Source organism: Pomacea canaliculata, linkage group LG7 (genome assembly GCF_003073045.1).
Source record: "Pomacea canaliculata isolate SZHN2017 linkage group LG7, ASM307304v1, whole genome shotgun sequence".
Classification (NCBI taxonomy): Eukaryota; Metazoa; Mollusca; class Gastropoda; order Architaenioglossa; family Ampullariidae; genus Pomacea; species Pomacea canaliculata.
In genome coordinates, this window is record NC_037596.1 from 24,078,437 (window position 1) to 24,092,889 (window position 14,453).

General features: G+C 39.3%; 1 protein-coding gene across 4 annotated transcripts in view; it reads right to left on the reverse strand.

Moving 5' to 3' along the window:
* Window positions 1–319: 319 nt before the first annotated feature.
* LOC112568131 overlaps window positions 320–14,453 on the reverse strand; it is a 29,107-nt gene continuing 14,973 nt past the window's right edge. For 2 of the 4 annotated variants that reach the window (XM_025245248.1, XM_025245250.1), the window contains exons 9-11: window positions 2,535–2,678; window positions 1,784–1,831; window positions 320–1,228 (exon numbers count right to left, since the gene is read on the reverse strand). In XM_025245248.1, coding sequence (XP_025101033.1) covers window positions 924–1,228; window positions 1,784–1,831; window positions 2,535–2,678 — 497 coding nt within the window. In that variant the 3' untranslated portion in view covers window positions 320–923. Of the gene's footprint in view, window positions 1,229–1,783; window positions 1,832–2,534; window positions 2,679–3,190; window positions 3,299–3,690; window positions 3,985–4,469; window positions 4,749–7,871; window positions 8,052–8,337; window positions 8,531–8,954; window positions 9,098–9,721; window positions 10,040–10,547; window positions 11,967–12,057; window positions 12,348–13,237; window positions 13,373–14,041; window positions 14,145–14,453 lie in introns of those variants that run through there. The other 2 variants (XM_025245249.1, XR_003100001.1) reach the window with 2 other exon arrangements.

Here is a 14,453-nt window from a genome sequence, read left to right on the forward strand (position 1 = left end):
TTCCTATTTGTTGCATGTATGGCTTATAAGGAAGGAATTATGGCGTGGGTGAATGTGTGCTGGGGGAGGGGAGAGGTATTCTATGACAAGATAAAGCCTCACAATAACCGCTAAAGATGAGAATGTGTATGAATGAAACGAATAAAATTAATATTGTTAGATACCATAACAAGGTAAGGACAACCACAGTTTGTGTACTAGTTTAGTCTAGTCAGGTCCATCACTTCTCTTTACAACTGAGGATGTGTCTGTTAAGTCAGCTGTCGTGTGTAGCAAAGTCAAGGTGGGCAGGATTTGATTTGTGCAAGATAACTCATTCGATTGTTTTGTGTGGTTTTTATTTTTGTTATCTCGAGAAAGACTAAGCTGTACCAAAATGTATTTCCTTTTCTTCTTAGAATATATACAATATTATTGTTATACCTTCACAACTACTGGTTCACAACTTACTGAGTCTTTGAAATGTTCAGGAGGACGAGAAGTGGCTGCTTTTGGTAGATGGGAACGAGGGCAGAATAAATCAAGTTAAGGAAGCATGTTTAGTTTATTTCTAAGTGACAGAGCAACATAAAGATCAATTACTGATAGAATATAATAGAAAAGGATGGAAACTGTAAGATTTTGATATAAATCAATTATATGGATAATAACAGGTCCCTGTGGGCAGCAATGAAACAAGAAAACAATTCTCATAATGAATAATATGGCGTTCAGTTGATTTGTAACAGCATAAACTTCATCCTCATTGCGGCCTTCACAAAGTACAAATACATGTGCTGTCTTTTTTTTAATATCTAATCGACTCTTAAAGGTAAGAAAGGGAATACGAGTTCACAAAAATTTTAAATTATAATTACGATTACAGTCTGCTTACCATGTAGTCCTGATTTAATTGCATTTTATTACACTCCTGGTTTCGAACCTCACAGATTCTTATCCACCACAGCGTAGAGGTTCTCAGTGTTTGACATAGTAGTTTCACGGTTTCTCTCAAATTCTTTCAAACATGGCTGGACTGTCTGGGTCTGGTGAGCAGGTAGGGAAACGATGGAGTTGCTTGCTGCTTGTACCATGCAGCTTTTGTTAGTATCTTCAGAACCTTTGTGTGGAGATGGGTGGGCAACAGGATCCTGGACACATGACTGGGAGAAGTCACCGACTGGATGGATTCTGTTCAAAGCCAGGGCGTCAGCACTGATGTAAAATTCATTGACTTGTTCCTGAAAGTCTGGTGTCAGCACAAAATGTGTTAAAAATTAAAAAGAGAAGGGAAGAAACTTTATAATTTAATAGCAAGAATTGTTAATTTTTTTGTGAATAACACAAATTACATACGTATCTCAGTCATAAACATCAGTGACGAATGTGAGTAACCAATCTTTACAAAAATATCAGTAACCATCAAATCAAATATCAGTCATTTAAATCATTATTAGTTACCATTTGAAAATAACAGGTACAGAAATCAGATTTGAGTGTCCCACATTTTGTTTAGGATTATAGGAAACTGCATGGTAGAGAGAAATATAACTATAAAATAACAGGAAAAAATAATAAGGTATTAGATTTATTGTTTGGGCGCCATAAAGAAACAAGGAGCTTCTATTTGTCACACACGACAGCAAAAACTGTATGCTAGTCTTCTCTCTGTTAAACTATATGCTATCATGCCTGTATTATAGGAACGCTAATTGATAAAAAAGGTCTTTTTTCCTGACAACTCACATCAGGACTATCACTGACATGTGCACTCACATCTACTATTTATGTAGGACATACTGACCATCGTCTTGCTTCTTGTTTACCAAGCCTGTATTGCGAGTTGTGGATCCTGTAACAAGAAATCTTTCACTAAAGAAATCTTGTCTGATAAGACTGTAGCGAATTGAAAGTAGAAAGAAAGCAGGTAAATATAACGTTGAACTAGCAACTCATACTTTCTACAGCTACCAAGATAAAGATTACAGATTTTTATTAATTTGTCACCCTCTAAGGCAGATCTGGGCTAAGATGTACTGTGCTCAAAAATATCAAAACGGTAGACAACTTCCGTGGATTAAAATTATCTCCCTTAAGCTTATTATTATTGTTGTTTGTTTGTTTGGTTTTTTTTTTGAAAACAAGAAAAGTTTCCATTATCAGAAAGAAGAATATACTGCTGTAAAAAGTAGCTTTTAGATACTTTTACATACGGAAAAATGTCATAGAATGTGTCAGGTATACTCTAATTTAGACCAACGCGAAACAAATAATAATAACAATTAAAAATGGTAAAGAATCCCATTGCTTAGTTGTCGTAATTGGACATTACGTTTGGATGACATAGCTTAACCCTATCTTTTAGCGCTTCTACTTACCCTGAGGAACACATTTTTGCTGGGTTGATATGTGGATATTATTTAGTTACACAGACCTCGAACCAGCATCACTGTCTGTGCTTCACAGTGAAGTTTATACTTATATCCTCAAACTATGCAACATCGCCAGAATCTTACGTGTATCGTCAGAAACACTTTTAGCTCATGTTTACTTACGATTTTGTTTTCGTCTGGTGAAATAAACGATGGCGGCGATGACGATAACGGTTACTACAATGGCTGCAACAATTCCTGCAATGATCCCAATGGGGACTGACTGACCGGTGTTACTTTGAGGCGATGGAGAAGAAACCATTCCATCTGAAGGAAGCGAACCCAATCATAAACAGGTAAGACATTTTAATTAACCTGATTAATTAATGGATTTCGGATTACAGTGGTGTAAGTTTTTGTATTTGTGTATCTCTATGTATTATAAAGATGATTTCCCTTGACTGCTTATAAAGTCAATCAGTGTATCACACGGCACATGAACTAATTAAGCTATATTCACTCATTGTCCCATTTTTCGGGGGAACTGCTGTTTTCCCGGTTGGTGGCTCATATTAGGAAATAATTTCTCTTTCAGGCTAGATTAGCTAACTCCATATCCAAGTTAGGGAAACTTTACTCATAAGTAAATTGCCGATGTCCATGAATACTAGTTAAGGCTACACTCAGTGCAAGAGATAGGTCCATATATACTAATGAGGTATAACCGTAGACATTGAGTGATATCATGAACTTAACACACGGGTGTGTGCAAAGTGATGACTGCCATTTTAGAAAAGAGAATTTAGTCAGCGGTTAGAAAGAATGTGAACCATTTTGACCTGAAGACGTGGTCACGCGGGTCACGTGTGTAGTCGTTACTGGTGTCTGTCTTGGCGTTGTAAACATCTTTGTCGTCGTCACCGAAGGGGATCGTGGAGTCGTCCTTTCTACATAATGTGAAATAGAAAACTGTTGTTTATTATGTGTGTTTTGCTTGATGACAAATATTGTTATGTAAATAACCTATATTCAAAATCTGAATGAAGAATGTTTCCGTTTGTCATGTCAAATAGTTTTACTGCCATAAGTCAAGTGAAAGCCTTTGTTAATCTTGTATTTACAAAATTATTTTCTTATCATGAAGCATGGATTAGTTTTCATGTTGTGTCCTCACGAGTTTAGCTCCTAAGCATCAAGAAGAATTGAGACAAGTGCTCAGAGATTTCTCAATATACTCCGACAATATACTCTAAACTTTTTAGAGTGATTGTTATTTTCAAATATAGTCTCAAATTATCCAGACCCAAATGTAAACTCTGTAGCAAAGGTCTATACCCACCATTGACGTAGAGACGTACAGAAGTAGTGTCGGGGTAAAACCTCGGCTGTGGGCTCCATGTGGCCGAGCACAAACACACTGTATTATTATGTTTAGTCCTGACATTGATGACGACACGACTCCAGACAGACATGCCATCCACAATGTCTGAGTTGTCAGGTTCATCTCCGCAAACAAACCTCACAGACGCAACTTTTGGTTTCCCACCTTTGACCGCACAGTACAAAGTAATGGTTTCTCCTTCTGTCAACCCCTCCCTGTACCTGTGTAGTATTGGCGGTGACGGAGGAGGATCTGCGAAAACGAGTGAAAATAAGTTGCGTTACATTTATTACTACGACAGAGAAAGATTTACTAATAATGGTAATATCTAGTAATAACAGTAAAGTTTACTAATAATGTTCAAGTAAATCTTACTCTTGATGTTCTTGATTCTAGACTTTCTTTTAAATGAGCGCTTGCTCATACGCACGCGCGTGCGAACACACACACACGAACACGCACACGCACGCACACGCGCACACACACACACACACACAAAATCACACAAGCACAAACACGCATGCTCCCTCTCTCTCACACACACACACACTCAGACAACTGATGAGTTATTCTGCTTCTGAAATATGTTTATGTTGCTTTAAAATGATGAGGCATATGCTAGCTATAAAACTAACTTTAGACTGCTTACGTATCACGTCTTAAACTACAAAATTGTAAAACTGTGGGTCAATCCAAAACAACAATAGAGTAACATGATGTGTTTGTATTTCACTTACAGTTCAGTTGTATTGTGTAGATGTCAGACGTCCTCGGTTCACGGGAGACGACATTGTAAGCTTCACACGCCACCTGAAGACCGTCGTCATTAGGGACTCTAGGTGTGAAGATGCACGTGCCGAGTTGGTGATGCTCGTTGATACATGTCACATTCGCCCAGGTGTAGCTGACGTTTGGATACACGTCATCAGTCTGACAGAAGAGCGCCATCTGTGCTGTACCGTCTGTGACAAACGGTTGAGTGGCGTTGGTGACGATCCTCACAGACTGGGACCCCACTACAACAAGAAGAGAAGTGGGAAGATTGAAGAGTTTTTGTTGTTCTTGTAGTGCTGGACAAAGTAGTTGCTGTTGTTGTACTTGAGGTGCTGATCAAGGTAGTTCCTGTAGGGCTACTATTACTGGAATAGTAGTACCTGTTGTTCCAGTCTTTTTGTTCCTGCTGTATACAGGAAACTCATCTACAAAAAGAAAAGCCCTTCAAGATCAGAGGGTACCAGACCTTCAGGAGTGATCGTCAGGGGAGAAAGAAAGGTGGAGTGTTGATCTTAGTCAGAAACAACATGAATGCAAGCGAAACGAAAAGATACATGGATGAGGCAGAATACATAGAAGTCAAGGTCACCATCACAAACAGCGTCCTCCATGTCATCAACTACTACTGCCCCAGTGACAAGATGCTGTCCCTTGACACTATCCAGGTTCCAGACAGCGGCTTCCTCATCGCCGGAGACTTTAACAGCCAGTCCCAAAGTTGGGGATACAACATCCTTGACAAGCGAGGAGAAGATATCGAAACTTGGCAAGACGAGAACCATCTAATCCTTGTCAACGACCCCCACAGATCCACCAACCTTCTACTCGCGCCGCTGGCACACAACAACAAAACCAGACCTGGCTCTCTGCACAGACGACATCCACAAGAATTTGAGCAGAACAGTCTTAGACCAGCTGGGAGGAAGTGACCATCGCCCAGTACTCCTTACCATCACAGGAAGTACGACACCTGAACCCCCGCAGCACGCTAGATGGAATCATAAGAAGGCACAGTGGGGGCTGTTCAGAATACGAACAAATGAGCTCACGAAAGACATCAAGGGGAAAGGACTAAACATCAACAACGTCGTCAAAGATTTCAATGCCAGTATCATCAAGGCAGCCAAAGAAACTATCCCACGAGGGGTGCGAAAGGACTACACTCCGTACTGGACAGCAGAACTTCAGAGAGCCCATGATGACCTGACAAAAGCCAGAGAAGAAGCAGAAACCAACCCCAGTCAAGAAAACAACATCAAGCTGCAAGAAACAAATGCCAAACTGCTAAGAACAAAAGTAGAGTGCAAGAGAAGAAGCTGGAGAGAAAAGACAGCAGGGCTGAATATGGAGAGAGACACCACCAAGCTGTGGAGGCTGACCAAGGCACTAAATGATGAGGGTAGCAAGGGACAGAAGATCACCCTTGAAGAAGATGGACAGGCACTGACAGATAAGGCAGCAGCAAATGCATTTGCGCAAGCATATGCAAAGGAGAGCAGCATCACCATCCCACCGCATCTGCAAAAAGAATTCAGAAAAGAAGAGAAAGAAAGAACAACAAATGAGGATGTCCATGAGTCGATGCAGCAAGATATCACCATCCAAGAACTGAAGAATGCCATCAAACAGCTGAAGAAGAAAAAATCTCCAGATCCAGACAACATAACAAATGAGATGCTGCAACACCTTGGCAGCACAGCCCTCACTAAACTACTGGACATTTTCAACCTTAGCTGGAGAGAAGGCCAGGTACCTCAGTTCTGGAAGGAAGCCAGGATGATCCCTGTTCTGAAAAAAGGGAAGAACAAGTCGCGAATCTTGAGCTACCGCCCCATCAGCCTGATAATCTGCGTCTGCAAGACCACAGAGCGCATCATCAACCAGCGCCTGCAGTGGTACCTGGAATCTGAAAGCATCATCATCCCAGAGCAAGCAGGCTTCAGAAGATACAGAAGCACCGAAGATCAGACAACGCACCTAGCGCAGGTCATAGAGGATGCTTTCCAAGCCCAGAAGGTCACCCTAGCGGTCTTCATTGATATGCAGAAGGCTTTCGACAAGGTCTGGAAGGATGGACTCCTGGTCAAGCTCCAGCGAAGCAACATCAGCGGCAACATGTACCGGTGGATCAAGTCCTACTTGCACAACCGAAGAGCCAGGGTGCTTGTAGACGGACACTGTGGCCGTAAGGTGCTGCTACGACACGGAGTACGACAGGGGTTAGTACTCTCGCCGACCTTGTTCATACTCTTCATCAACGACCTGGTACCAGAGCTTCCAAGGGGAGTCCAAGCAACACTGTATGCAGATGACCTGGTCATATGGTGCTCAGAAGAGTATGCAACAACAGCAACCTACAGGATGCAGCTTGCACTAGACAAAGTGGCAGCCTGGGCAGACAACTGGTGCGTTACCATCAACCGTGACAAAACAACAGCCACTCTTGTCTCTCTCTCCACCAAAGCGCAAGCTGGCAGACTAAAGTTGGGAGACACTCCACTGACACTTGAAGACCAGCAGACGTACCTGGGAGTCACTTTTGACAACCTGTTGTAATAACCAAATCATGACTAAATTATACAGATGTTAAATTAAAATGATACCTGATGAATGTAAAACATCATTTCGGCGTGCATTAAACTAATTCAGTGTTTTTGTGCTATTTAGATTGAGTGTGAGTGACCTGGTCTTAGCTTCCTACATGACTGACATTACTTTCTAATCACAGCTACGTACCACAGCTTTGCTGACAGAGATTTACATCTAGCACCTTGAACAAGACCACCACAAGCAAACAAGTGACCTACACGGTATCAAGAAAGAATTGAAACAATGGAGTGGATGGAAACACAGATTTTGATAAGACGCCATAAAACTAGTACTAGTGCTAGACAAGGTGCAGCAACGTGACGGGTGTACGTCACTGATTTACGTGATCACGGTGTGCCCGTGCCACTGTTATAATAACACGTGTATTGTTGTTGTTTGTTTGTGTTTAATGCGTGTGCTTGTTACTGTTATCCTGTCGATTAACGTTTTTCACGTTAATTAGAGAACCACCGCCATTCCAGCTGATGCCAACAGTAGAGTCTGTGTGATGGCTGACAAAACATTTATACATAAATCCGTTATTCTTGCAAAATATCGGGCAGTTTGTTTCCATGTCACCGGGAGCAACAATTAATAAATGAATAATTTATATGATTTTGTACTCCTACAACAATTGCAACCGTCTTAGACATCAGTATCACCGCGGGCAAAACTTACGAGGGCGAAACTTTAAAGAGTGTTGTGACTTAGCCAAGACCATATCAACAAACATACAGTACAACTGTCACTGTATACATGATCATCGTCAGACTTACGTGTAGTTTGAGTAGTTGTGCTGAGGGATGGTTGTCTGGTCTGCGATGTGGATCCTCTGACAATGTTACACGCGTAGTTCGCTCCTGTGTCGGAGAAAGATCCTGAATCTCGCTCATAGCACTCGCAACTGACGTTCGGATTCTCTTGCGAAAATTTTGCGCAGCTTGGTTTTAAATTGTCTGAAGAAAACAGAAAAAAATGAAACCGTGACTGACACTAGTAATCATACAAGAAAGATTACAAAACAGAAGTTAAAGCTTTTCTTGGGCAACAGCAGCTCAGCATTCAGCTAACAGAGTGATTAATGATACATTCTTTAGTCTTCTTTAGCGCTGGCTTTTACCGAATAAATTCATTTTCCAGCGAGTGGTTGATAAAGTTAAAAAGAGATGTTAATGTTTACATTTTTACGAATATACATTAAAAGACAGAATCTTGTAAATGCCTCCTGTCGAGGGTACTTACCTGTCCACACCTCTACGCCAGTCTCCTGTGCTGGGCCAGGTCGGATGTGGATGATGTAGGAGTAATTACCAGGTGAAGTAGGAAGGTACATAGTGAAGCGACAGCTACCTCTCTGGTAAGTGTTGTTATCTACTGTGTCAGTGTAGTCTTGTAGGTGAAGTTGGACTGTGAATCTTCGTCTGATCGTCATTGGCTGCCATCAGACATTAAGTCACGTGATGTGACATAACATACTGTTTGTCAAAATGCTGATGTCTGGTTATGTAAAAGGATTTATCAAACAAGTACAAATAAACGAGAGAGAGAGAGAGAGAGAGAGAGAGAGAGAGAGAGAGAGAGAAACGTTTTCCAATCGATTATATTTCCCCCCAGGAACACTAAGCAGCTTAAATCTTATGGCTATTGATCATAAATTAAGTCTGTGTGTGTGTGTGTGACTACATACAATTGATTGCAATAAAATGTCCACAGTCGTAAAATGTAACTTACAGCTTGTGTATTGGTTGTCATTTTCCATTCTAAGGCAACCTACTTTATTATTATTATTATTATTATTATTATTATTATTATTATTATTATTATTATTATTATTATTATTATTATTATTATTTACACACGCTGTTTAAGAGATTTTGACGCTCCGTTACTCCACAAGAAACATTCTGTTTCGGCGAGAAAAATTTGTTAACGGGACATGTTGCTGCTATCGTCCATAACCTCGGGTTGATTATAGTTTCGCACGGGCTCAACTCCGCGGTGTCTGTGAATAAATCATTTAAGAAACTTAGTAATCTGATGACTGTATTGTAAATCGAAAACAACCAAACAAGTACATAAAAGTTCATGTGCTTAATAAGTCGTTACCTCTGATCTGTGTGGTGAAGCCATAAACCATAAAGTCAACCATTAATTTATATTTGATGAGCAGGTTACATTTTACCCTAAGCCAAACTAATCTCTTCATGTTCACCTTCCTGCTCATCTCAACGATCAGCAAATAAAAATAGATAGCTAATAATTGGATTTAATTAAAAAAGTAGTCACAATAAATTATGGGTTTCTAAAACAAAGTCTAACAAAAGTTGAATAATATAAAATCAATAAATGATACGAACAAAGGTTAGTCATAAATGAATGCCTAGAAAAATAGTGATAACCGGAATGAAAAAGTTACCACAAATACGATTTAAAATTAAAAGGCCCAGCGAGTTTCATTAGAGTGAAATTTAAGAGTAGCCAACCCGTTCTCCTCTAAAATCAGCTGAATCATTCGATGAAGGCTGTTATATTCTAGTAAACTTTTTCACTCTGTTATGAGGAAATAGTCGTTAAACTATTTAGTGAAATAATTAAACGATCAAGGATTGAAGGCTGTTTATCTTACGAAAGACATGCATCCTACACGCCGCGTGTTCAGTTGTCGTAGAGCAGGTCACGTTGAAGCCTTCATATTGTCGATGGTTTCTGTTGATGACCAGTGAAACCCCATCATCCCTGTAGTTGTGTAAAGAAATATCGCCTTGAGTAACGCCGTTGCAGGCTGTAATACTTCCACATACATGTTTGAAGATTGTCTCAGTTCTATCATTCTCAACTGTCCACGTGACCTTTTCTGTCTCAGGTATGTTGCTGCATGTAATCAAAGTCGAAGTGTCTTGTGGGATATAAATCCGTCCTGCCACGCAGTTTGGTATAGTGAGTCCTGTACAGAAAACAAGAGCTCATCAGAAAATAAAACTTACTATTCTCCTTCTTCATTCTCTGATTACTACCTTACATGGCTGTCTGAACAATACATTTCTTGTGTCATTTTGGTTTATAATGTGAAGCGAGCTACATGAATCACTACAAGAGATAGACTGTAGATTTTCTTCATTGATGAAGATTACTAGGTGTACAGTACTACATAGGACTTGCATTGTGGATATTTTTTTATGTATACTGTGTACTGTATAAGTTGCCGTTGTCACATAGATGTATGTGTGTCTAAACATACAGTTATGAAACTATTAAAAAAAAAAACACCGATGTACATGAGACCATTCAAAATCCACACAATTTTGAACGTACAAATAAAATCAGAGGCTCGCGGTCACATGCTTACTACTATTGTGTGTGTTGTGTGTAACAGAGAGAAAGAGAATAAGTATGTATGTATATTTGCTTGTGAGTGGGAAGGAGAGAGAGATTGAGAGAATTGATGAACCCACCTGAAACAAGAATGATAATCATGTTGAGACAAACGAAGCACGCAAGTACAAAGCTCCATTTCTCCATCTTTCTCAGTCTGTGTAGAACTGTCTCCAGTCCTTATCTCGCAGTTTACAGACACGAATTCTGAGAAACGATCAAATCACAAACGGTCTACCATCTACATCCTTGTTGTTCCAACCAGACGTAGTCACGTGACTGTAGGCAAGGCACGAAGTACAGCAACCAATGAATCCAAGATGGGAAAAGCACAGACTTAATACTAATCTTAAATACCGTTAATTCCTGTTTCTCTTATTGTAAGATGGAAAAACTGTCAAGGCACGTTGAAACCCACTGTCATCGCTGAGTTGCTACAGGTACAAATTAGCCTTATTAACACTATATATATATATATCTGTGATTCAGCAGGATGCTATGACAGGATGGAGGCACTTAAGGCCCAGTCTTAAACTGATTGAAAGAGATGAGTAAGTCACGAACTTTAAATTGAAGATTAGAGCTCATACTGTGCCTGTGTACATGGGAATGACTAATGTTTGTTACACATGATAATGAAGGGCTCATCAGTGTTTGAGATCACTTTGACCTCTGACTGCTGTATGAGACACACCACCTTGTTTTATTCTACAAATTATTTCTATGTGAAGTCAAATGTCGCGTTTGGTCTCACTCCGTGAGAAACACTTCACTCAGTTTCACTAGAAAATAAAATCGAAATCTGTTAACAAATTTGGCTGCCTTGCCGTGATATAGTCATAGTTGCTGGCTCCGAGTAAAACACTTTTTTCTCCTTTACACAGTTGAGAAGCAAACAGCAAAGTGGTTTAAGCTGTAATGTTCGAGGTGTTAAATTATCTGTGGGAAGGTAAATTTAAAGAATTTCTGAACCAGAGGAAAGAGAAATGTGTCATTTAGTGAGACCATACAATCCTAGAGGACAATAGCTAGAGCTGCCAAACAATGATGTAGAGAGAACCTCACTGATGTGGTCGACACTTACTGCATTTCCGGTTTGACTTTCGTGTTGTACACAGAGTGTGTGGTGCTGCATGAAGTCTTTAGTAACATCTTCCGAGAATCACAAGGACTGACATGCACTAATCCAGTGCAATCACTCGTGCAAAGCAGGAAATGTGTTAATGTTCTAGGAGTGACTAGCCTTCACTGCAACATGGACAAAGGCTGAGTGAGTCAACAATACTCAAACTGTCATCTGAAACTCACTTCCTCTGTGAAATTTTAGGAGTGTTGTAATAATGTTGATGGATATGTTTAGTGAAAATGACTCATTGAACAGATTATGCATTCTTCCGCTTCAAATGAGCAACGGACGGTTTGATTGTTCAGTTCATGTCTTTTCATCTACATGGTCCTGTCAAACACTTCCATCTGATTGTTGTCAGACACTTTCTGTCTCCCCTATGAACACAAAATGCACACACATTCGCTTAAAATAAATGTTGGTAACAAATATCAGCAGAGTTCAAAATAAGGTAACCACAATCATAGTTTGTTTACTTCTTTATTTTAGTAAATTCCATCACTCCTCTTTATAACTGAGGATGTGTCTGCAAATCCATTGTCTTGTCAACGTTGGTAGGTTCTGTTTCCACCGTTGTTGATCTTGAAAATGGCTAAACTGTCATTGTTGCATTTTGGGAACATTTGCTGGATGTTGCTCCTTGCATGTTTTGATGTCAGTATTGTCTTGACTAGAGGTCGCAAAATGGCACGTGACTAGCTCAAACTTGGGATGTCCGCACTGACGTAGACCATGTTGACCTGTTCCTCAAGTTCTAAAGAAAATAAAATTTAAAAAAAATGAAAAAAGTAAAAGAAAACTTACCATCATATTTTAATATCTACTATTTAAACAAAATAATAATGTGATGTTATTTCAAACCATTTAAGTGTCGTTACAACGACTCTTTATTTGCTGAGCCCTTAGAATGTTCTGGAAAATGAGAGTTAGCTGCTTCTGGTAGATTGGAACGAGGGAAGAAAAAAGCAAGTGAAGGAATAGTTATTTTATTTCTGAGTGACAGAGCAGCATATAAATATATTACTGCAAAAATAGGAACAGATGGAAAGTGAAAGCAGTTGTAGCTGTAGTGACGATATAAATAAGTTGTATGAGAATATTATCGGTCTTGACACAATCGTTGCACACTTATAAGTAACCTCTTTATTTCATCTTTTTTGTGTTGTTAAGACAATAATCCACAAATTAAGTTACAGGTGGAATACTGCTAATCTAAGGCTGAGAAAATTCCTGTAAGTCTTTGAATATCTTTGACTAGCACGTGAGTCTGTTTAATCTGTTTGCCCTTGCTTTCGTCCAATCTCTGTTTATCTCCCTTACTTAAATGGTGATGTAAACACTTTGTCAAGGGAAATTTGTTCAAATACAAGAAAAACCACAATGTTCGCTTCTCTTTGTTACCAAAGAAATCGAGTAAAAATATTTTAAAAAGTGAAGCATTGAGGTAATAATTATGTAGCTTCTGTGCTTTACACTTAGCATCATGTTGACGTCTGTGATAATTCGAGGTGACATGTTTTTCTGTCGGACCTGTCGAGCATATAACAGTCCAGTAAGTCTTATTCAAAGTAATCATGGAATGGAAATAAAAAGTGATAATGATAAATAATTCTAGAAACAAACGCAACAGGAAACTGTACGTACGCGTTTGTTTCGTTTTGATGACGCAAGTGATGAGGACGACGACGATAATAAGGACGAGAACCACAGACGCTGCACCGGCAGCAACAGGGATGAATAGTTGAGGCTTGTCTTTGTGTGATGACACAGAACCTGAATCTTAATGTCAAATAATTAGTACATTGATGATTGAAACATCTCAAGTAAGCTTTAAGCGAATATCTACATGTGTGTTCGCGTCTCTGTCTGCTTCTATGATTCCTTCATTCTGACCACCTTTCTTTTAATTTCTTCTTTCCATCCATGTGACATACCGTTTGACATTCTCTAGGGTAACTTTTAATTCAGATTATCATTAAAGGTCTCGTGTTTACAAGTAAAAGAAATTCTTCTACCAGTATAATGATGGGACGGTTGATAGTACAGTGAATAAAATATCTTTTACTTTGACTTCATTATTTTGCCTTTCATCATTTTATTTCTGTCAAAACTAGATAGAGGCTTTGTAGCAAACGACATTTTTTCTTTGGGTTTCCAGTTGGCGTTTAGAAGTTGTGAGGAACAACTGTAAACTTGTTATCTTATTCAGTCAGGCTTCCAGCATTTCAAAAATGCTTTTCCTGCCATTGTTTGTGACAAGTCATGTGATCTCAGATGAAAAATCTTTGCAGATGACACTGTGTTGACTATTATTTAAAAAAATGTTTACTGTCTCGTATCAAACTGGAATGAATGTATCGCCTTGTCCATCACAACAAACTCAAACAGAGAGAATGAGGAAGCAAGTGAAAGGAAGACCAATAGAGAGCTGTTGATGTCATCACCTACCTAATGCAGACCTCGGGAGTAAATTCATCAGCACCAGTCTCACTGTGATGACAGTCCTGTAGATATCTGTGGTCTCACTCATGTCGGAGAGTTTCACTGTCCGCTTGTTGATAGACAATGAAACTATACTTTACCTGCGCTCAGTCACTCTGTTTTCAAATCTTTTCTATTTCCTTTAGCATTTACAGGGTTGGTCATCCAAAGCAGTCACTAGTGCCAAGCAGGAAATGTGTGAATGTGCGATGTAGTGAGCGGACTGTATTAATAATGTAAAATAGAATAATCCAGTCTAACTGTAAACAATCGCTTGAACCATTTGCTGCTTACTAACTAATAGTGAAGATGAAAAATTTGGCCTTGAGTTATTTCGTATTTTATGATTTTCAATTTTAATACATCTGGTGGTATAATA